The 22,979-nt window shown below is 42.5% G+C and overlaps 2 protein-coding genes across 8 annotated transcripts in view; one reads left to right on the plus strand and one right to left on the minus strand.

Annotated features, from left to right (window-relative positions):
• Positions 1-456: 456 nt before the first annotated feature.
• Positions 457-13,399, minus strand: ACYP1 (acylphosphatase 1). 3 transcript variants are annotated; one of them, XM_060620315.3, is made up of 3 exons: positions 13,137-13,399; positions 7,635-7,732; positions 457-870 (listed from the first exon to the last, which is right to left on the minus strand). In XM_060620315.3, the coding sequence occupies exons 1-3, from the start codon at positions 13,297-13,299 to the stop codon at positions 655-657; spliced, it is 477 nt and encodes a 158-aa protein (XP_060476298.1). In that variant the 5' UTR covers positions 13,300-13,399; the 3' UTR covers positions 457-654. The 3 variants fall into 3 exon arrangements, with proteins under 3 accessions (XP_060476298.1, XP_078304143.1, XP_060476300.1); XM_078448017.1 differs by lacking the exon at positions 13,137-13,399 and adding an exon at positions 8,526-8,582; XM_060620317.1 differs by lacking the exon at positions 13,137-13,399 and adding an exon at positions 8,154-8,284.
• An 88-nt stretch (positions 13,400-13,487) lies between these two features.
• Positions 13,488-22,979, plus strand: part of ZC2HC1C (zinc finger C2HC-type containing 1C) — a 46,781-nt gene continuing 37,289 nt past the window's right edge. Inside the window, exons 1-4 of one of the 5 annotated variants that reach the window (XM_060620300.3) lie at positions 13,488-13,676; positions 14,542-15,886; positions 20,637-20,720; positions 21,027-21,204. In XM_060620300.3, coding sequence (XP_060476283.3) covers positions 14,561-15,886; positions 20,637-20,720; positions 21,027-21,041 — 1,425 coding nt within the window. In that variant the 5' untranslated portion in view covers positions 13,488-13,676; positions 14,542-14,560 and the 3' untranslated portion in view covers positions 21,042-21,204. The other 4 variants (XM_081795969.1, XM_060620297.3, XM_060620293.3 and 1 more) reach the window with 4 other exon arrangements.

Below are 22,979 nucleotides of genomic sequence, written 5' to 3' on the forward strand. Positions count from 1 at the left end.
TTCCTTTTTTTTTTTTAAGGACACTGGGGCATATTGGATTGGGGCTTACTCTAATGTCCTCATTTAACCTTGAGTACCTCTTGAAAGACTCTATCTCCAGATAGTCACATTTTGAGGTTAGGACTTAAACATATGAATTTGGGATAGGGTGACATAATTTATCCCATAACATTGCTTTATATAAAATCCTTGCCCAGAGGAAAGGAATGACAGCGGGAACTCCAGAAAAGTAAAAGTAATTAGTCCAAAATGCCATTTAAACAGCTAACCTTAATAGGTGTACAATTTCCTGAAGAAAACTTCATGAAAACAATTTTTTAAAATGATTCAAAGTAATTTCTTTTTCTTTCAGCTCTCTTTAAATTACCTCAAAACTCTCTTCCCATAGATGTTTGCTGAGTAAATACCTCTTATTTTGCCCAAAATGAAGTTCACCAAAGAAAGTACCCTACACAAAAGGTTCTAATGTGTTTTTATTTATTAGAATTGTGAATAGTTAGTTGTCATCCTTCTATCATACATATACAGTGATATTCAAATATCTGATACTAACATAACTTACTGACAAATTCTAATACTGAACACAGAATAGTTCTATATTAACAATAAAAACAAAACCAGTGAGTTTATCTTAGAAAATTTAAATTCGGGTCATTATTTCACAATCTGGAAATCTGAGTAATCCAACTTTACGATGACTTTCTCATTCCTGAAGTTTGCTCTATCAATATGTGATTTGGGACTTCCTCTTGTCTCAAGCCATTCCTGCATATGACGCACTTTAGAGATGGGACCTTGCAATTGTCCTTGCACTGTGCCCTGGTCAGTGTTCTGGACCCAGCCAACCAATCCCAGCTTTTTACCCTCAGCCTAAGGGAAAGAAAAATATGAGAGAGAGAAAAATCCAGTGAGATTGAAAACAGTGCGACTACAATCTGTTGCCAGAATCTTGGCCTAGAATCAAGCCACTGAAACTAATTTGATATTGTCCAGAACAGTCAAAACAGAACTACAGCAAGGAGAATCTCATTGACCTTAACATGAAGAGTTGGCCACTTGACGCCATTTCCTTCTTCTACCCTATAAAACCCAGGCACTAGAAATTTTCATTATGTAATCAGTTTGGTTAAGTACTAAAGACTTAAGTACTAAAGCAAATCAGATGCTTTCAAAATGATTCCCTAAGGCTGATTGTTGTTAGGATACTGGGCTGTATCTTGCTCATTTTCCTTTCTCCTAATCAAGAATCTGGTGGGTATATTAAACAGAAAAAGCATGAAGTTATCTGATCCTTCTCTTTGTCTTTAGCCAGGACCACACCTAAACAAATCCAGATGAACGAGTGTCCATTATATCTTTAAAAATCGGGGCGCCTGGGTGGCTCGGTCGGTTAAGCGTCCGACTTTGGCTCAGGTCATGATCTCATGGTCCGTGAGTTCGAGCCCCGCGTCAGGCTCTGTGCTGATAGCTCAGAGCCCAGAGCCTGTTTCAGATTCTGTGTCTCCCTCTCTCTCTGCCCATCCCCTGTTCATGCTCTGTCTCTCTCTGTCTCAAAAATAAATAAACGTTAAAAAAATTTTTTTGTTTAAATCATTATTTCCTGGGCAACTCATTCCTGTGTTCTCACTATAGAAAAACTGTCTAACCCAAAGTCTTTATGTTACATCCAAAGTCTACTTTCTATCCTCCTCCTAGGGCAGGAAAAATCATATAGTGATTAGCCTCTGAACATCAAAGTTTCATGAGACTATATAACTATTAGGTTTTTATTTGATTTTCTTTTCTTCTGTCTAAATAATCACAGCACCTTTAAATTGAATAAGTTTATGAAGACCATCTAATCATTGTAGTTGCTTTTCTCTTAGCCTTTCCAATGTTCTTTCCTTTAAGTCATTAAACTGTGGAATGACTGAAAAACTGGGAAAGGTAGCAATGTTTACAGGTAATTTTTTTTTTTTTTGGTAAAATTTGCAAGCAGAGATATTATAAAATTTATTGTTAAAGTAACCTATGTAAATGGAAGGAATTGGGTTACAAAAGAAAATGGGAGTTAACATGATTGCGTGCCCAAATGCCAGAGTAGTGACCTAATAAATATGGGAAATTGCTGCAGTAGGCCAAAGAAAATGTTATGCACAGCAAAACCATGTTTGATGAGAAACTAAAGTATCTATCATATCAGTTATGTTCAAAGCAAAGACATGTTTGTATAATGAACAAAGAGGCTGCCGTCAAATAAGTAACCAATTTAAGGGATACAGAGAAAATTAAGGAATGAAGAAAAATAGAAGATACCTACAGCACGCATTAAGTGCCAAAATGGTGGCATAAAAAAAAAAAAAAAAAAGAACAAAAACACAGAGAATGGATTTCAAGGAAGGACTACATCCAATTGACTTTGTATAACAATTGCACTCTTCTGCTTCAAATTAACCTAGGAGGGTTCGATATCCTTAGATCTTAGAAGTTACCTTATATGGTAACTAGATATAATAATTATATTAAGTTTTGAGCAGGAGTTTATAAAGTCACAATAATCTTTAAATTGCAATGTGATTTATCTGAACTCCTGAGAGCGGAAAAAAACACTCCCAAGTTTGATTCGTGTTGAGAATGGGAATTTCCTATAGGAGTTTCCTGTAGGTTTTATTTGTGCATTTGATTCTGTTCTTATTTTTTTTTTATTTTTATTTTTTCAATTTATTTTTGACGTTTATTTATTTTTGAGACAGAGAGAGACAGAGCATGAACAGGGGAGAGGCAGAGAGAGAGGGAGACACAGAATCTGAAACAGGCCCCGGGCTCTGAGCTGTCAGCACAGAGCCTGACGCGGGGCTCGAACTCATGGACCGTGAGATCATGACCTGAGCCGAAGTCGGACGCTTAACCGACCAAGCCACTCAGGCGCCCCATTTTTATTTTTTCAAAAATTTATTTATTTGTTTTGAGAGAGGCAGAGACAGCACAAGTGGGGGAGGGGCAGAGAGGGAGGAAGAGAGAGAGAATCCCAAGTAGGCTGTCAGTGCAGAGCCCAACACAGGGCTTGAACCCACAAAAGCCTGAGATCATGACCTGAGCCAAAACCAAGAGTTGGATGCTTAACCAACTGAGCCACCCATGTGCCCCTGTTCTTATTTTTATTTTTAAAGTCTATTTATTTATTTTGAGAGAGAAAACAGGGGAGAGTCAGAGAGTGAAAGGGAGGGGCACCTGGGTGGCTCAGTTGGTTGAGCATCTGACTCTTGATTTCCACTCAAGTTATGATCTCACCGTGTGTGCGATCAAGCCCTGTGTTGGGCTCTGTACTGACAGCTCAGAGCCTGCCTGGGATTTTCTCTTTCTCTCTCCCTGGCTTTTGTGTGTGCGCTTTCTCTCTCTCTCTCAAAATAAATACACTATAAATACATACATACATACTTAAAAACCTTTTTTAAAAAAGAAAGAGAGATGGGGCGCCTGGGTGGCTCAGTCGGTTAAGCGGCCGACTTCAGCTCAGGTCGTGATCTCACGGTCCGTGAGTTCGAGCCCCACATTGGGCTCTGTGCTGACAGCTCAGAGCCTGGAGCCTGTTTCAGATTCTGTGTCTCCCTCTCTCTGACCCTCCCCCGTTCGTGCTCTGTCTCTCTCTGTCTCAAAAAAATAAAATAAACGTTTTAAAAAAATAAATAAATAAAAATAAAAAAGAAAGAGAGAGAGAGGGAGAGAATCCCAAGCAGACTCTGCTTACCACAGAGCCCAACATAGGGCTTAATCTCACAGAAGTAAGATCACAACCTGACCTGCTATCAAGAGTTGGACGCTTAACCGACTGAGCCACCTAGCTTCCCCTATTCTGTTCTTATTTTTAAATGATAGTATATTTTTAAGTGATAGCATAGTGTTGCTGAATCATGTTCAGTTTTGAATATCTATCTAAATAAATGAACAGTATTTGTTCCTAAGGAAATTACAGGAAGCTAATTCTTCCTCATAACCATATTCTGAAAACATTATTTTAAGGAATATAATCACCAACTCCAGTCTCAATCTAAAAAGAAAGTCCTTGCAGGGGCACCTGGGTGGCTCGGTCAGTTGAGCGTCCGACTTCGGTTCAGGTCATGATCTGGCGGTTTGTGGGTTTGAGCCCCGCGCCGGGCTCTGTGCTGACAGCTCGGAGCCTGGAGCCTGCTTCCAATTCTGTGTCTCCCTCTCTCTCTGCCCCTCCCCTGCTCATGCTCTGTCTCTCAAAAATAAATAAATGTAAATAAATAAATAAATAAATAAATAAATAAATAAATAGAAAGTCCTTTCAGATCAATAACCTAGACTTCCATCTTAGGAAACTAGAAAACGAAGATCAGGCCAAAATTCAAAACAAGCAGAAAGATAAAAATAATAAAGATTAGAGCAGGGGCTAATAATATAGAGAATGGAAAAAAAGAGAAAAATCAATGAAACAAAAAGTTGGTTCTTTAGAAAGATCAACAAAAATTGCCAAACCTTTAGCTGGACTGATAAAGAAAAAGAGAGAGAAGGCTCAAATTACTAAAATCAGTAATTAAAGAGGGGACATCACCATCAAGCTTACAAAAATAAAAAGGATTATAAGGGAATACCATAAACAATTGGGTAGCAACAAATTACATAATTTAGATGAAAAGGGAAGATTCTTAGAAAGACTCAAACTACTGAACCTGGCTCAAGAAGAAATAGACAATCTGAATAGACCTGTACTAAACAAAGAGACTGACTTAGTAATTTAAAACTTCCCACAAAGAAAAGCCCAGGACTAAATGGCTTCAGAGGTGAATTATATCAAATGTTTAAAAAAGACTCTTTCACCAACCCTTCACAAATTCTTCCACAAAACAAAAGAAAACTCTTCCCAAATCATTCTATTAAGCCAGTATTACCCTCACATCAAAACTGGGCAAAGACATCACAAGAAAAAAAAAAACAAAAACCCAAAAACTATAAGCTAATATTACTTGTGAATATGGATGCAAAACTCAACAAAACACGAACAAACCAAATACAGCAACATATAAAAAGGATGGCACACCAAAGAAAAATTGGGGTTTATCCTAGCAATGCAAGGTTGGTTCAACATAGAAAAATCAATACACTATAGCTTAAAAAATCATATTAATAAGCATGATATTAATAAAACAATGCAACATACCATATTAGCAAATAAAACAGAAACCGGATGAAACCAGATGATCATGTCATAGATGAAGGAAAAGCATTTGACAAAATTGAACACTCAAACTCGGAATAGAAGGGAACATCCTCAGCCTAATAAAAAGGCATCTGTGAAAAACCCACAGCTAACATAACTAATAGTGGAAGGTTGAACACTTTCTCCTGTGATCAGGAACAAGACAAGTGGCCCTTGCCACATCTACTTAATATTATACTGGAGGTTCTAGCCAGGGCAGGGAAAAAGAAATAAAAGGCATTCAAAGTGGAAAGGAAGATGTAAAACTACCTTTACTCACAGATGACATATCTCATATACAGAAAAATCTTAGGGGATAAACTCACACACACAAATTAGAACTAGTAAACAAGTTCACAAGATTGCAGGATATAAGATCAATATGCAAAAATCAATTGTATTTCTATACACTGTCAACGAACAATCAAAAATGAAACTAAGGGAACAGTTCCATTTATAATAGCATTGAATATAATACATTTCTTTTTTTTTTTATTTAAAAAAAAATTTTTTTAACGTTTATTTATTTTTGAGACAGAGAGAGACAGAGCATGAACGGGGAAGGGTCAGAGAGAGGGAGACACAGAATCCAAAACAGGCTCCAGGCTCTGAGCTGTCAGCACAGAGCCCGATGCGGGGCTCGAACTCACGGACCGTGAGATCATGACCTGAGCCGAAGTTGGCCGCTCAACCGACTGAGCCTCCCAGGCGCCCCAAATATAATACATTTCTTAGGACTAAATTTAACAAAAGAAGTACCAGATTTACTTATGAACAACTATAAAATATTGTTGAAAGAAATTAAAGAAGATGTAAATAAATGGAAAGACATCCCATGCTCAAAAATGGAAGACAATATTGTTAAGATGACAATACTTCCTAAATTGATCTACAGATTTTTAGAAATTTTTTAAAATGCTTATTTATTTTTGAGAGAACGAGAGATAGAGTGCAAGCAGGGTAGGGGCAGAGAGAGAGGGAAACACAGAATCTGAAGCAGGTTCTGAGTTGTCCGCACAGAGCCCAATGCAGGGCTTGAACCCACGAACTGAGAGATCATGACCTGAGCCGAAGTCAGACACTTAATCAACTGAGCCACGCAGGCGCCCCATGATCTACAGATTTTAAGCAGTCTCTATTAAAATCCCAGCTGCCTTCTTGTAGAAATTGACAAATTAATTGTAAGATTCACATGGAAACATAAAGGACCCAGAATAGACAAAAATAATCGTGAAAAGGAAGAACAAATCTGAAGGACTCACACATCCCAATTTCAAAATTTACTTCAAAGCTACAATAATCAAGACACCATGGCACTGACATAAGGGGTGAGGGGACAGTAGAGAAAGATGGGCTATAATACTGCTGGGTCCTTTCCCTCAACAACTTTAATCTTTGACGCTATCACCTCAATTTACTAAGACACAGGAATTTACACTGCATACTTGGTACCAAAGCTAATTGGAACATAGCTCTTGCTTTAACTTTTCAGCAGTTCTCTTTTTCAACAAGCACTTCATGTATGAGTATGAAACAGGGGGAACTGATCTGCAAGTGATTGGAAAAAGAGGTATGACACATACCATTCATATTTCGAAGATGCAGCATTGAATTTTCTGTCCCACAGTACCAGGACTGTGACACTTCTTGTTCTTCAGTCTTAACTCATTATCTTTGGGGTTGGCAATACAGTGGGAAGGCCTGATATCCTCTTACAGAGACAGAAAGCAAACTGAGATTGCAGCTGTGTGTGCAAGTTGAGGGTAGGTGAGTGACATTAAGGCAGAGGTAGAGTCTGGCTGTCAATGGTTTGTTCATGTCCGCAATTACTCTCTATTACTCTAGTAGGAATACTAGACTCCATGTTCAATGTTACCATTACTTACCCTGGGATACATAAGGTATTTTTATTAGAAAAGCTTTAGCTTGAAAAGGTAACTCTTCTTTCAAAGCCATAATGAGTAGGCAGGAATCAAGTGGGGGAATGGGGTAGATGGAAGAAATAAAAGAGGTCTGAAGAACATGCAGCAGCTGCAGAGGAAACAATTACATAAATTGCATAATTTACCAATAGTTCATCTAAATGCCATCTGACCAATGTTAGCTTTCCTACAAGAATTGTGATCTCTTTTGATGAGGCCACAATAGGGAGAACTGGGAAAGCCCTCAATTCCCCTGGGGAAGAGAGACGCTCATTAGTAAGTGTTTAGGTACTCTGGCACCATTGTCAGGAAAGACCGATAGTAACAGCAGATGATTCTGCCATTTACATTGTATTTCACTCACTACAAAGCATTTTCATACCCATTGCTCTACAAAATACCATGCGGCTACCAGACAGCCAGCGTCTCCCAAAACACATTTGTTAGGAACACTGTCTCTTGTTCCCATACACATAGCCTAGCTATGTCCCCAAAGCTTGTAGGCCACATACCTGAGTGTATTTGCGGAAAAACACTCCTTGGACCTTCCCAAAAATCTCATAATCCACTGATATCAGGGTGTCCCCTTCTGCCATGTTCATGCTCATACCTGTCAGGGACCAGAAAAGCAGAAAAGTAAAGGGCTCGGTATCTTATTCCAGGACCCCAAATCCTGAAGAAGAAAGGGCCATACCCACACGTCTCCATCTGTAACCCCTGCGACCTCTCCCTGACATCATGATCCTCGAACTTCAGAGCACAGAAGCGAATACGTGCAAGCGCGGATATTTTAAGTGACAGGAAATCACCCAGGCCAAAGAGCTTCGGGTCACAAATGCCCACAGAGGCCCCTGTTGGGGCAATTACCTGCTTATCCAACTACCTTCCTAAACCCATCTCTCACCTGGCTCCCTCTCCATCCCTTCCTCTTCCCACGGACCTGGTCCCCTCGGCCACCAGAATCACCTCCTACCAACATTTTAGGGGTATTCAAACTATGAGCACGCCACGGGGCCCTGTCCCAGGCTCACCCTCCACGTCCTCTTGTCAGGCGCAAGGGACTACACCTGCGACCCGCACCCCAACGGTTCCCACAGTCCGGTAACCTCGGCGCCCGGAAGCCTAGAGAACGGCTCCTCCTTCGCTGTCTCCCATGCCCATCACCTCATATGACCAATCAGAAACGGCGCCCTCGGTCCAGGGCCCGCCCAGAAGGCGGGATTTCCATCGGGCTAGTCTGGGAGCGCCGGTAAACCTTGGGTCCGGGATCTGTCCAGAGTCTTAGCTCTGATTCTACAGACACAGGCCTCCCCCCACCTCGGTGTCTAAGCGCACCCCTTTTCTCATTTTTCTCGTGGGGAGAAAGACACACGTGAAGAAGCACTTGAGATAAATTTACTCACTCAGTGAATATTTACTGAAAGCGTTCTGTGTCCCAGGCACATTTCTAGGTGGTTGACCTACATTAGAGGACAAAAAGGATCACTGACTGGTCGGGAGGAACTTAAATTGTGGAAGTGGGAGATAGATGATAGACATTAAATACCATAAACAAATAAATTGAATAGGACACATTGGCAATCCTGCATTGATTAAGTCTAACAACATCATTTTTTTTTTTTTTTTTTCCAGCAGCATTTGCTCACTTTGTGTCTCTGAGTCACCCTTTGGTAATTCTCACAATACATCAAACTTTTTAATCATTATCATATTTGTTATGGTGATCTATGATCAGTGATTATGACTCACTGAAAGCTCAGATAATGGTTAGAATTTTTTAGCAAAGTATTTTTCAAATTAAGGTATGGGCACTTTTTAAAGACATAATGCAATTGCATACTTAACAGACTACAATATAATACACTGGGAAAGCAATGCATATAAAAGTTATATTTCTATTTGATTCACTTTATCGCAACCTTCACTTTATTGCAGTGATCTGGAACAGAGCCCATGATGTCTCTGAGGTATGCCTGGTACCTTTCTGCCCTTTTTCTTTCAGTTCTCTTCAAATTTTGGGCCATGCCCAAGTCTGGAATTGGTAGCAAGGGAGATAAGTGAATAGAGAGGTCCCAACGGCAGTTATTTTTCCTTCTGTGCTTCTGGAAGCTGCCCATGAAATGCTATCTTACTATGAAAACTCCAAATAATGCTTATCTAAATCAATCAATCACAAACACAAGCAAAATAACCCATGGCCCTGGAATCACAATTGAATCAATCAATCTAAGCCAAATGACCACAATGCATGAATTTCTTTCCAGAAAAGGGAATTGTCAAGGGGGTCGTGGCTGATGATTGTTAAAAGTACAGTCATCTTGCAGGCATTTGAATACAGCTATCCTTATGATTAAGAATGCGTGTGAAGGAAAACTGTGGTGTTTACTGTTCCTCTTTGGATTGCTTGTATACATTACATCCTTTCATAATATAAGACTCCATATGTGATTATTCCAGGAAGGCAGACTTGGCGAGGTGAGGTGGATTTGCAACAGAAGTCATAAAGATTAACCATTTTGCTTGTTCCCCCACTGAAAAGTGAGGATCCAGATCCTGAGGAATCATATAACCTTAGTGGGGGTGAAGGTGGGGTGGGAAGCAGGATTGAATGTTATACTTGGAATATTTGAAAATAATGCTAAGCAGAGTGCCTGACTGATGTTATTTCTTTCTCTAAAATTCATTTTTAATGTTTATTTTTGAGAGAGAGAGAGAGAGAGAGAGAGAGAGAGAGAACAAGCAGGAGAGGGGCAGAGAGAGAGAGGGAGACACAAAATCTGAAGCAGGCTCCAGGCTCTGAGCTGTCAGCACAGAGCCCAGTGTGAGGCTCGAACTCATAAACTGCGAGATCATGACCTGAGCTGAAGTTGGACGCTTAACTGACAGAGCCACCCAGGCGCCCCTCTAAAATTCATTAAAAAAAAAAAAAAAAAAGACAAAAAAATCCCAAAGCAAAACAAAACAAAAAACTAGTTTCTCTATAGAATTAAAAAAAAAAACAAAACTATGGTCTACTACATATGGGACATACGTAGAATATAGAAAGAAATATACAAAGATGAATGATATATAATTTTGTCCTCAAAGAATTTATTTAGGGGGTGCCTGAGTGGCTCAGTTGGTTGAATGTCTGACATCAGTTCAGGTCATGATCTCACAGTTTGTGAGTTTGTGCCCCGCATTGGGCTTGCTGCTGTCAGCACAGAGCCCACTTCAGATCTTCTATTCCCTTCTCTCTCTGTCCCTCCCCCTCTCGCACTCTCACTCTCAAAAATAATGAATAAAACATTTAAAAAATCTTTTAAAGGGTTTATTTAGTATAAGGGATGAATATGCATGCAAATAAAGCGTACAACATGCTCATCAATTCCACGACCGTCCACTGAGAGCTCATCATGAGTCAGCCCTCTCCTGCCACAAGGACAGAAAATATCTGAAAGCACAAAGGAGCAAAAAGATTCATTTTGACTGGGAAGATTGGGAAAGTGTTCTTGGAGGAAGCAGTACATCATCCAAGGTTACACAACCACGACCAGTAAGTGATAGAGCTGGGATTTACTTCCAGCAGTCTGAGTACAGAGCCCACTCCCAGAAATGTTATGCTCTCCCACCTTCCAGTGCATGGAACTTGAGGCAAGTTAGTACTGCTGAGATAAGAAAGTGGGGGGGGGGGGGGGGGCGGGGAGTGCATGTAGTCAGGTGTGGCTGGACCAGGGGTTCTCAACCCTGGCTGAACAATAGGACATTGGGGGAAGCTTTTCAAAATACCAATACCCAGGTCTCACCCCAGAAATCGCTTTCCAGGGGGAGTCCTAAAGCTCAGCCAGGGGTGCTATCCACTGGGCTAGACTCTGGAGAGGCAGGGCTGGAAAGGTAGACTGGACCTCATCTGGCAGATCCAAAAACCACGTTAAATTATGTGTTCCAACTGGAAGGGGAAAGATAAAGAAGGTATAAGTAAAGATATAGGTAAAGAAGAAGCCACTAGGTAGGAGAATGATGGGGGTCAGAGGTAGTAGGATAACTGCTCTGGCAGCAGCAAAAAAAATGAGCTTTGGGAACAGATGTTGCAAGCAAGAATAGCAGTTAGGAGAGTGATGCTGTCTGAATGAAAACTGAGGAAGAACTCACCAAGGACAGTAGAAATATAAAGGAACAGTCACAGGGGCGCCAGGACAGCTCATTTGGTTTAGCAACCGATTCTAGGTTTCGGCTCAGGTCACGATCTCACGGTTCGTGAGTTTGAGCCCTGCATTGGGTTCTTCGATGCTTGAGCCTGTTTGGCATTCTTTCACTCCCCCTCTTTCTCTGCTGCGCACACACACACTCTCTCAAAATAAATAAATACATGTAAAAAAAAAAAAAACAAACAGACAAGAAAGAAACAGTCATGTATGAGACATTGCAGAATAAATTCAACAGAACCTGCTGACTAGTTAAACAGAAGGGGGGACCAAAAGGGAAGGAGTGGAAGACGACACACTATCAGCATGAAGGAGAACCCTGGACAAGAAGTAGATGGGGAAATGGGGAGATGATCATGAGTTTGTTTTCTGTCATACCGAGTTTGAGGTTCCTGAGGAACGCTCATGTGGAGGTGATACACGGGCTGTTGGAAATTTGAGTCTGTAACTAAGGAGAGAGTGTTAAGGTGGATATCATTTAAACATAGGTGAGACCAGAAATGTCAGCATTTGGTTGAAATCATTAAGGAAGAGAATTTCTGGAACTGCATATATATGAGAAACCAGAGGGCTTTGGAGAACACCAAATTTGGGAGGCAGGTGAGGAAAAGACATAAATGTCAGAGACCTGGAAGAAGATGGAGGAAACACATGAAAGAAGAAACCAAGAAGGCACCAGAGCAAGTGAGAAGAGAGTTCCAAGGGAGGGAAAAATCAATGATGGCTGATGAATAGGCTGAAGAAATAGCTTTTGTCTTTGGCTATCGGGAAGTCACTGGCAGCCTGGCAGTTAAAGAAAATGGAAATGGTGGAAGCCAGACCACAATGAACTGGACAATGAGGGCAGATGAGAGAGTGGGGACCGCAAATGTACAGCTATCTATTAAGAAGTCTTGTGGAGAAGAGGAGAAATGAAGGGGAACCTAAGATGAGAAGCAGCAGGTCAGGGGAAGTGAGGTTTGTTTTGCAGGGGAAAGTTAAACATAGGTTAAAACCAAAGAGAAGGAGTGTGGGGGTAGATACAACTTGAAGTAAACAAGATGGAGGGATAAAGTGATGGAGGCAATTCCTGGAGGGTACTGGAAGGGACTAATTCAACAGAACTCATGCGAAGAGAAAGATTCTTTTCCCTCAGAAACAAGAGGGAAGGAATGCAAGATGGAGGGGGGCACCCTGGGAAATTCTGGCAGACTGGAGGGGAGCTGTAGGAGTTGATGACAGGCAGGCCAGATGCTGAGATAATTGGGACCGTCGGAGTAGCGGGAAATGCCTGAAACTGCATATATAGAGAAGGCAGTAGAATCAGCTAGGAAAGAAAAGAAGGAATCAGAAAGGACTGCCCTGGAGGGCCCACCAAGGAATTTCTCTGAAACATATAAAGCTGTAATATGACATGTTGAAGCATTAACACCGACTACTGCTGTCCATTTTATTTCCCATGTGCATTAATCTTTTGAGTAGTTACAGGAAAAAAGTAAACTGCCTGTTTCAAACAGCTTACACAAATGAACTGAAGCATGAAGACAAATAAACGCTCTTCTAATGTTAACAAGTTATAGAATATCATTTAGTGTTGAAACCAAGTTATACAGATTATTTTCGATCTGGTAGTTCACTTTATTATCATTACACTTGGCTGAGTCACTGTTGGGCCCCACAGAGAGACGGCCAGAGTTACCACGTGAGAGTAAAACATTATATCAAAATAATTAGCTTGGCTACAAAAACTACCTCGGAGAGATACTGACTAGCAAAACCTAGCCAAGTTGCTAAAATTTGACCGCAAGTTCCACACTAGTGGGGAAGAAAAGCACAGATGGACAGCCATACCTGGGGCCCGTACAAAGCAGCCGAGCGTGCTAAGAAAGGCTATCAGCAGGCCCACTCCCGCTAAGTGGGCGGACACCGGAATCCTGCGGCAGAACGACTCCAAGGCACATCTAGGGGCTCTGTCTTTTGCCAGAGAAGGGCACACCCCAGGGTCTGGGAGCATCGTTCTCAGAAAAATACAAGTTCTTTGATGGAGCCCCAGAAGAGCCTCTCCCACCCCCTCTCCCGTTCCCCAAGGGCAGGGCGGGACAGAGCTGCAGAGTTGGCGGGACACCGGGTCAAGTGACACTCAAACTGACTACACCCCCCTCCCCCCGCGGGCGGCTCCCGACCGCATGCGGACTGCGCCTGCGCGCGCTGGCCGGGCTGCGTTCGCGGCTAGAGAAGGGGCGGGGCGCGCACGCGCTCCCGTCTCCAGGCAACGGGAATAACAGAGGCCACCTGAGAGCGCCTGCGCGGCGGTCGGTTGAGGTGGGGGTCTGGTCTGGAAAACTAAGTCCTGGTGCTTCCCCTGAGCAGGAACGGTCGCCAGTGACTCAGGTACGCGGAAGGGGGGGACAGACATGGGGTCAGCGCCTCGACCCCGCCAAGGGCTCCATGGACAGAAGAGCAAGGGCTTGTTCCCACAGCGGAATCCCCAGCGGGGGCGCCCTGGCTGACCTCGTAGCACAGAGCGTGACTTTGGCATTCCGGATCTAAAAGCTGCAGCGGCCAGGTCAGGTGGTCCCCAGCTCTCAGGTTACAGACCTTCCGCCGTCCGCACCGCCGGGACTTCTTGGGTGAGAGTTTGGCAGCCAGGCACCTGCTGCAGGCCCTGAGCGGCCTCTGTGTTTGGAGTCAAGCACGGTGCCAGCAAGAGCCAAGCCCTGAGAGCTCTCTTGTGCCAGTCACTTACCTCTGGGCCTTAGTTTACCCACCTGTGAAATGATAGGGCTGGATTCAGAGTCCTAAGGTCCCTAAATGCCAGTCACGTAACTGAGCGAAACGTTCGGTTTATGGATGAAGAACCGAGCCAGCAAGGGGAAGCTGCTTGTGCTGTGTCACAGGCCTAAACCTTGACTTTCAATTCGATAGCTCTTGCCATTAAATCTTTCCACCCATCCATACTGCGTATGGCAGGAGCATCACTGTGTATGGCAGAGGCTGGTACTGGAATAAAGCTAGGTGGCAGGAACACCCGTGTCACGTTCGTTTTTCTATTCTCCGGACCTAGTAAGTACCCACAGGAAATAATAAGCATTCACCAAATGCTTATTGGAGGAAAGCTCTGGCATACCCAACACCACTGTTCCTAAGAAGTTCGAGAGAATATGTAGGTAGGACAAATGTGGAAACAGTTTACTTTAGCAGCTGGGGTGAACCTCAGACAAACTCCTTACAGATATCTGGTTTAAATCTCCCCTAGGCTTCAGTCCAGTCCCTGAATGGCTGGTCTCCAGTTGGCGCCACATCTGCCTGTGGGCGTTATGCTCCCATATAATAAAGCGGAAGCTCCAGGGCTCCTCTCAGCTAAGCAAGAGCCCTGTGAAAAAGGTGACTCTTCTCAGCGGTCCTCAATGGGGCACCCGAGGAACAATTTCCAGCAGAAGCTTTTGAGCAACAAAGAGCTGATGCCGGAGAATCTCTACACTCCCTCCAAATGGAACACGTACAGCAAAGCTTGGAGCTACTCCTATCCCCAGTGTGTTGGAATCAGCCAGCAGGATTCCAGAAGCAGTCCCCAGGGCCAAGCAAAGGGTTTGTTTTACTCATCAGATCCTCAGTCCTGGTATCCCAAAGCAGATAACCAGGAATTCATCCCCTTTACAAAGAAGCGAGTTGGGGTGGACCGGGCATACCCACTGAAACCTGTGTTCCACAGGAAGTCTCATAGTATGAGTGAGGCTGCCATTGATGGGGACCAGAATGTCTCTCCAAGACCCCCTGAACCAAGAGGGTTTCCATACAGCAGCGCTGGTTCAAGGAACTGGGAGAATTCATCTGGGGTTTGTGCTGTTGCTGCCACACAGGAGGAGAGGGCCGTGGCACATCCCAACAGGACTGAACGGGTGCAGATCCAAAGACTAGAAGCTGCAGGGGAGAGCTTACGGGAGGAAATCCGAAGAAAAGAGACCCTCCTAAGGGAAAAGCTGAAGAAGACAGAGGAGGAACTCAGAAGGATCCAGAAAGAAAAGGAACAGGCTAAGGAAAATGAAAAAAGAGAGCTACAGAGAATGACACTCCCCAGGAGGAGAGTTAAAGGTAACAGCAACACCACATACAAATCTACCTTCTCCCCAGAACTGGGGGCTGAGGAGGTCTTCAGCAGACAGAGGGGAGAGGATGAAACTAGAGGATGGCCTCAAGAAAATTCTAGTCCACTCCAGTTCTCTGATTATGGAATACAGAAGCTCAAAAGGGAAAGACTGGTGGCGAGCAATAACAAAATCCGAGACTTAGTCTCAGGGCCACCAAAAGAGTTCTCTCAGTCTTCAGGAGTGCCAGGCCATGCTTCACGGGGATCCACCAGCAATTCTAGTCTGTCTAGGGCACCAGACTCCTCAGTTTCCAGCTGTTCTACCGAGGAGCCAGAACTTGGCGAATGTAGCCATTGTGGACGCAAGTTCCTGTTGCTCAGACTGGAGAGACACTCCAACGCCTGCAGCAGGATGCAGAGTTCCAAGAGGAACGTGTTTGACTCCTCCAAGGCCCGGGCCAAGGGCACAGAACTAGAGCAGTACTTGAACTGGAAGGGATCGGCCTCAGTCCAGGTAACAAGGGCAGGGCCTTATGGATTTGACTTTGAGTGGGGATCATTGTAAAGGGACTGTTATATCAGTTTTCTTTAGAAAAAGTTCATGTGTCATATAGGGAGAGAGTGAGAATGAACATTTATTGATTACAACCGCGTGCCAGGCACTGTAATGGGAGCTTTTCATAAGACCCCCACCACACCCCTTTGGGGGTTTCACGGTCTCTTATTTTATCAATTCAAAAATCAAGTCTCAGAGAATTTTACTTACTTGAGATCACAAAAGGCTTTAAATGGCTGAGTCAGCCTATAAATCTGGGTTGGAATGACTTCAAAATCTAGACTTAAAAAATATTATGTCCTATTGATTATAAAAGTAATAAATGTTTACTACAGAAAATGTAAAAGATGGGAAAAATATAAGGAAAAACCATGCAGCTGTTCAACCCCCCCGCCCCCCGGCCCCCCGCCCCGAGAGAATTCCTTGCTCTTTGCAATATATGTTCTGCCAGCTCCCAAGATTAGGATTTGTTACTAACTCCATAACCATATCTACTTTTCCAAGATTAGCTCAATTTTGATATACCTTCTTAGTAAGTATATAAAACACAATTAAGTTTGCACTTTTGGTTAACATTCCAACTGCAGAAAAACTAGGTTGTAAAAAAACCATGAGACACTTCCGTGGTGAGGTTAGGGGTACCTCACAGGCACATCTGGACAGTCAGATCTGGAGAAGATTGTCTGTCTCATGGATCAGTCCACCACACCGCCAAGGTTATGCCCCTTGGTTTTTCAATGAGTGTTTGCCAAAGTGTGGCGTGCTGGCAAACGCTTTTTATTTTAGTAGTTTTAGTGTGCGTTAGAAAAATATAACATCGTATGAAGCCCGTGGTGTCTAGGAATCATGAACTTAAAAGAAAAATATGAAGTGATCTATAGTAAGGGGAATAAAATGAAAGTGGTAGGCAAATGATCAAAGTTTGGGAAAGCCTAGACCACATGACCTCAAAGCTCCATCCAACTCTACTTTTCTAAAAAAATATGAAAGCATATTCTGTTTTCATTTCTTTTCAACACTCCCTTTGCTGCACTAGCACGTCTTGTCCGTAAGCACTTTACAGTTTCCATGCATATTGCTGGGGCCTTTGAAAACTCAAACTTATGTGGTGGCTGTTAGGAGAAGTCATTGGTAGTTATTTCTTTCAGTACTATTTGGAAGATCACCACAAGAAAGTCCCTTCTGGGTTCAGAGATAATCTGCCTGAGGTCCAGTTTCCAACATTTTGCTCTTGCAGATAATGATATGATCACCAGTTTTCCTGCTCTTTCCTGTTTTCTTTCTGGTCAACCCAATAACCCACTGGGGTCTTCTCTGTCCCACTATAGCGGTTATTTCTGGCCAGCACCTAAAAGAATCTTGTGTTTCTTAAATTCCTAAATACATTAGGAGTGAAGCAAAAGAATTGAGTTTCTGAGATCAGACCCCCTAGCTTTGTGGAAACTCATTTGGGGCAGTATGTTGCACTGAGGACACCAAAGCAGAAAGGGTCTAGATTGAGATGCGCTCCGCTCCTTGGAATGTCCCAAGTCTTATTCGAAAGCTTTATGGCTTTGGAAGCTGAGTGGTTTGTATCTCCCTCTTACTCGTCTGGTGTACTCATGAGAGTAGGTGATTTTCCTTGTGTCCTTTAATGTTCCCATAACTTCCAGTCTCCAGTCTGGACACTCTCCAGTCTCTCCACTGGACCTTAAGCATTTGAGCACAAGGCCAACATCTTTGTGCTTTGTGATTGATGAGTGTTAACTGAATAAAATTTCAATAGGATGAATTCAGTGTAGCTATCATATAGTTGAGGAACTTCTCCCTAATTCAATTCTCTTTAAAGTTCCTGGATTCCATCTCTAACACTGAGATTCTCTTGTCTTCTTGTCTGTTTCATTCAGTAAGACTCTCTCCTGAAGGATCCTTTTCCTTTGATAATATCTCTTCCTGTTATTCATCATTAATGATGTCACATCACCAAGCGGCTACTTGCCTTCTTTCTTCTGAAGAATTAATTTTACATTAATCTAAATCATACTTGAATACACTTTAAAAATCATGTACTGAGTGACGTATGAGGTAGATAAGCAGGATCCTGCTTCACCCCTCCATCCTAACCTGGCCCCCAGCAGCAGCCTTCAGTTCTGAAAGATGACTTTTTCGATATGTATTTCCATATTTCTCAATATGCTTATTTTCTTGATTAACCCATTTTACACATCATCTGTTGACTTCCTCTTATGAGTGCTGTGGGTAAAGCTTTCTCTCACATCTCCTCTCTTCTTACTTTTCTCTTTCCCTTCTCCTTCCATTGTAGTGGAATCACAATTTTGCGTTAAACCAGTAATCAGCTTTTCCATTATAATAACCACATAAATGTTGTTCACTCATCAGTGAACAAATTCTGCCTCTGCCCACATGCACCTGGAATTAGTAGTTGACTCATGTTTTCATTTGCTTGGTTTCTTGCATACCGGTCTCTAGTTTTTTCCCCTAAATGATCCATCTGATGTCAGACACCTGTTAATGTTTTTGTAAATGTTCAAACACCTCTTATAATCCATCAATTTGATTTTTTTTTTTTAAATTTTGGAAACCTCCCTCCCACCACGCTTTTTCCTCCTGTACCAGTCTGGACTGGTTATTCTCTAGACCTGGTGCAGACCTATTGTTTTAGGATTTCTATTTGTTCCTCTTATGTGTTGGGTCCCATTTCCAGCTTCTTATGTCTTCCTTCTCTTGCCTTACTCTTTGCGTTGCTGAAGCTTTCAAGAAATGTGCTTGGGAGGCATGTTTTTTTGTCTCGGAATGAATGAAAATATCTATATAATAGCATTATATTTGATGGATGACTTGGCCAGGTATAGAATTCTAGGTAGAAAATGAATTTCTATTTGAACTTCTAAGGAATTTTTTTCCACTAGCTTTTAGCCTCCAATGTTACTTTTGAGAAATCTGATCCTGTTTTGCTTCCGCTGCCCAATATGAAACCTCTTTTGGTGTTTCTCTTTTTCCGAAAGCTTACAGGATTCTCTATTCTGAAATTCTGAAATTTTACAATGATTGCGTTGGATACTTGGTAGGCCATTTCAATTTCATGAGCAGTCACCTTAATTCTAGGAATGTTTATTGTAATTATTTCTTTAATAATTTCCTCCTTGTGCTTTTTCTGTTCTTTTTGAAACTCCTATTGGTCAGGTGTTGGATTTCTTGGATTGGCTTTTTAATTTTGTAATCTTATCTACTTTCTATCTTGATCTTTTTTCTCATTTGGAGTAGTTTTCATGACAGTATTTTACAACATTTGTTTTTATTTTTAGCTATCACAGTTTTTTTTTAATTTTTAAAAATTTACATCCAAATTAGTTAGCATATAGTGAAACAATGATTTCTGGAGTAGATTCCTTAACACCCCTCACCCATTTAGCCCATTCCCCGCCCCCCACAACCCCTCCAGTAACCCTCAGTTTATTCTCCATATTTATGAGTCTCTTCTGTTTTGTCTCCCTCCCTGTTTTTATATTATTTTTGTTTCCCTTCCCTTATGTTCATCTGTTTTGTCTCTTAAAGTCCTCATATGAGTGAAGTCATATGATTTTTGTCTTTCTCTAATTTCACTTAGCATAATACCCTCCACTTCCATCCACGTAGTTGCAAATGGCAAGATTTCATTCTTTTTGATTGCCAAGTGATACTCCATTGTATATATATATACCACATCTTCTTTATCCATTCATCCATCGATGGACATTTGGGCTCTTTCCATACTTTGGCTATTGTTCATAGTGCTGCTATAAACATGGGGGTGCATGTGTCCACTGGTATCCCCTGGATAAATGCCTAGCAGTGCAATTGCTGGGTCGTAGTTCTGTTTTTAGTTTTTTGAGGAACCTCCATACTGTTTTCCAGAGTGGCTGCACCAGCTTGCATTCCCATATCATAGTTTTAATTTATAATAGTTCCTTCTGGTTCTCTGGTTGTAAGTTTTCTTTTACCTGCTTTGTTGCTGTTTCCTGAGGGAGGAGGAATGAGTTCGTGTACTTGTTGTTTTTTCTCTCTTGTTAGAGCTTTACTCAAATATCTGGTGATCCTAGGCTGTCCATTCATATTTAAGTGAGGCTTGTTCATATTAGGGTTATCAAACAGTGAACCTTTGCATTGGGGTCACTCAGGGTCAGCATCTAATGGCTTTTCTCTCAACTGCTTGGTGCATCCGGAGAACTCTTGTCTCCTACAAGGGTGCCAATGTGTTTGATATCCTGGGAGCAGAGTGGGGGAAACAAACCGACAGTTCCGTAATTTGCCACGTACACTTGCACTTAATCCCAATTCTCAGTCCCAATATTAACCCTGTTCGCCACTGTGCCCGGACTTCCTGAGTCCACAACCTGTCTGGTTCAGTTTCTCCAGAGAATAAAGCCCTGTTCTCCTGTGAGGGTGCTGGAAGTGATGGAAACTTGGTTGTGCAAGATGGCAGAGGGGCCCCGGGATCCAGCTTATTCTTGCCATGCACATTCTCGTGAGCACCGAGCCTCCCAGTACTATCCTCCTTGGCAGGCCCTTAGCTTAAGTGCCTCCACTCTGGCAAGTCAGCTCTGCTGCCCTTTCCTGTTCTCTTTGACCTTATGGGTGAACACCCTTTACATTTCCTTGCTGTCTTTCTGATGACGACTCAGGAGATGAGGTAAACTCCAAGGTGAATGACCAGCCTTCCTCCTTACAGGCTGAACCTCCTCGGAAGAGCAACTGGAGACAGAAGCATGAGTCTTTCATCTGTACCCTCCGTCAGGCTCGAGAAGTCCAGCAGGTAATTGCCAAAGGTGGAAACCCCTCAGACTTGCCTCCTATCCTGCCTGCAGAAAATCCAGATTATATTCAGTGTCCTCACTGTAGTCGCCGCTTTGCCCCCAACGTGGCCGAGCGGCACATTCCCAAGTGTAAGACCATCAAGAACCGGCCTCCACCTCCAAGGAAGCATCCCAGTTGAGCGGACAACAGTGGAAGCCTCCTTGATAATTCAGAAGGCTCTGCTTCTCGTCAGCAGTAAATGGGAGTAGAATAATTTGATGGAAAACAGAACTAAAAGTTTTATACCTCCCCCATCTGCCTGCAGAGCTTCAATCAGTGAGGAGAGACCCTTTGCTAAGCAGCAGGAGGCAAAAGGAAGCCTCTAAATTACCACTAAATTACCAGCTCAGGCTGGAGTGCCTTGTTATTGCCCTAAGAACGGATGGCTGAAGGAAGACACTCGAGAGGCGAGCGGGCTACATTAAAGCTCTCTTCTCGCAAGCCCGACTTGTGATGTGTGCTGGTTAAGTGCCTGCATTCGCTCTGCCTTCTTGCCACTGCCTCTGCATGTATGTCTGTGGTTCCAGTTAACTCTTCTCTTGCAGGAAGTTGGTTCATTACATTGAGTTGGGTCAGAGGATCATGATCACCCAGGTGGTATCTTATGAAAGATAATACGATTTTGCCGTAAGGCAAATGGAAATTTATCCTTGACCTCCCTGATGCATGGTCCTGCCAAAAGCTAATACAAGTTGGTAAGGTTAGGGTGCCAGTATATCCTAAATCCTCCTGTGGTTACTGTGTACTAAAGGGAAACTCATCTTTATGTGCTTTACAGGAGGACCCAGTATGTCTCAGTAGTTGTTCTTTTCTAATGGATTTCATGTCAAAAAAAAAAAAAAAATGAAGAAACTTCAGTTTCAGCCACTGCTAGCATTCTGCTTTGAAATCAGTTTGCTTGTATGGCTTTTTCAAATGAGAACAAAATCTACCATCAAAGCAAGCTGAGACATTCCCGTGGCACACGTCCCTCTCCCATTACACCACAGCAAACATCTATCTTAGCAAGTAAACAGATGAAAAAGATACCAGATCTTTTTAATTTTCCCTATGCAGAATTGTGCATACTGCAAGTAACCTTCATAAATAGACCTTCAATAAATGGGGTTTGGAGATTAAAATTAAATAATAAAAAGAGGAAGTCCTAGATTGGTCAAATGGGAGAAGTGATAAGGTAATGCCTGTCAGGGGTAGTATCAGTTCAGATAGGATGAAGATTGCACGACAGATCTGAAATAACTGATCTGATTATGGTCCTGAGACCATCACTCAAATTGTTAGTTTCAAATATTAGAGGGGTGCCTCAGTGGCACAGTCAGTTGAGCATCCCACTTCGGCTCAGGTCACGATCTCACGGTTTGCGGGTTCAAGACCCACATCGGGCTCTGTGCTGACAGCTCAGAGCCTGGAGCCTGCTTCGGATTCTGTGTCTGCCTCTCCCTCTGCCCCTTCTCCGTTCATACTTTTCCAAAAATAAATAAACTTAAAAGAAAAGAAAAAGAATGGGGTGCCTGGGTGGCTCAGTCGGTTAAGTGTCAGACTTCAGCTCGGGTCATGATCTCACGGTCCGTGAGTTCGAGCCCTGCGTCGGGCTCTGTGCTGACAGCTCAGAGCCTGGAGCCTGCTTTGGATTCTCTGTCTCCCTCTCTCTCTGCCCCCCCCCCCCACTCTCTCTCTCTCAAAAATAAATAAACATTAAAAAAAATACTGGAAAAAAAACACCCAACCTGACCTGGGCCAATGTGACTAGGCAGACAATAAAGCCATATTTTACTAAACAATAAATGGCCACTCACTCTTGTTCCATTTCCTCTGCAGCTTCTGCTGATTGGGCTAACAGATCAGACCAATATGAAATATGAATTTAAAATTTTAGCTGTGAAGCTGAAAAAAATTTACATACTTAAAAAACAGTACATATTAAATTGCTTTATGTTCTTCCTAATTGTTGCAGAGGGATCACATAATGGAGCTTTAGGTTGGCCACTTGAAGAACCCTCACACACAGTGGATATTTAAACCGATATATACATTCATTCCCCAGCCAAGCCTAGTGAGGTACAAATTGTAAGTTTCACACTTGATGGTAAAAGCAATAGATGGCAAGAATGAGCTGTGGCCAAGGCCGCAAAGTGGTAGCTTATGGACTGCTCTGTCCTACAGATGTGTTTTATTTGGCTGGTACGGAACTGAAACTGGATTGACATTTAAAAATTGG

The sequence above is a fragment of the Panthera onca genome, chromosome B3, assembly GCF_046562875.1.
Source record: "Panthera onca isolate mPanOnc1 chromosome B3, mPanOnc1 haplotype 2, whole genome shotgun sequence".
NCBI lineage: Eukaryota > Metazoa > Chordata > Mammalia > Carnivora > Felidae > Panthera > Panthera onca.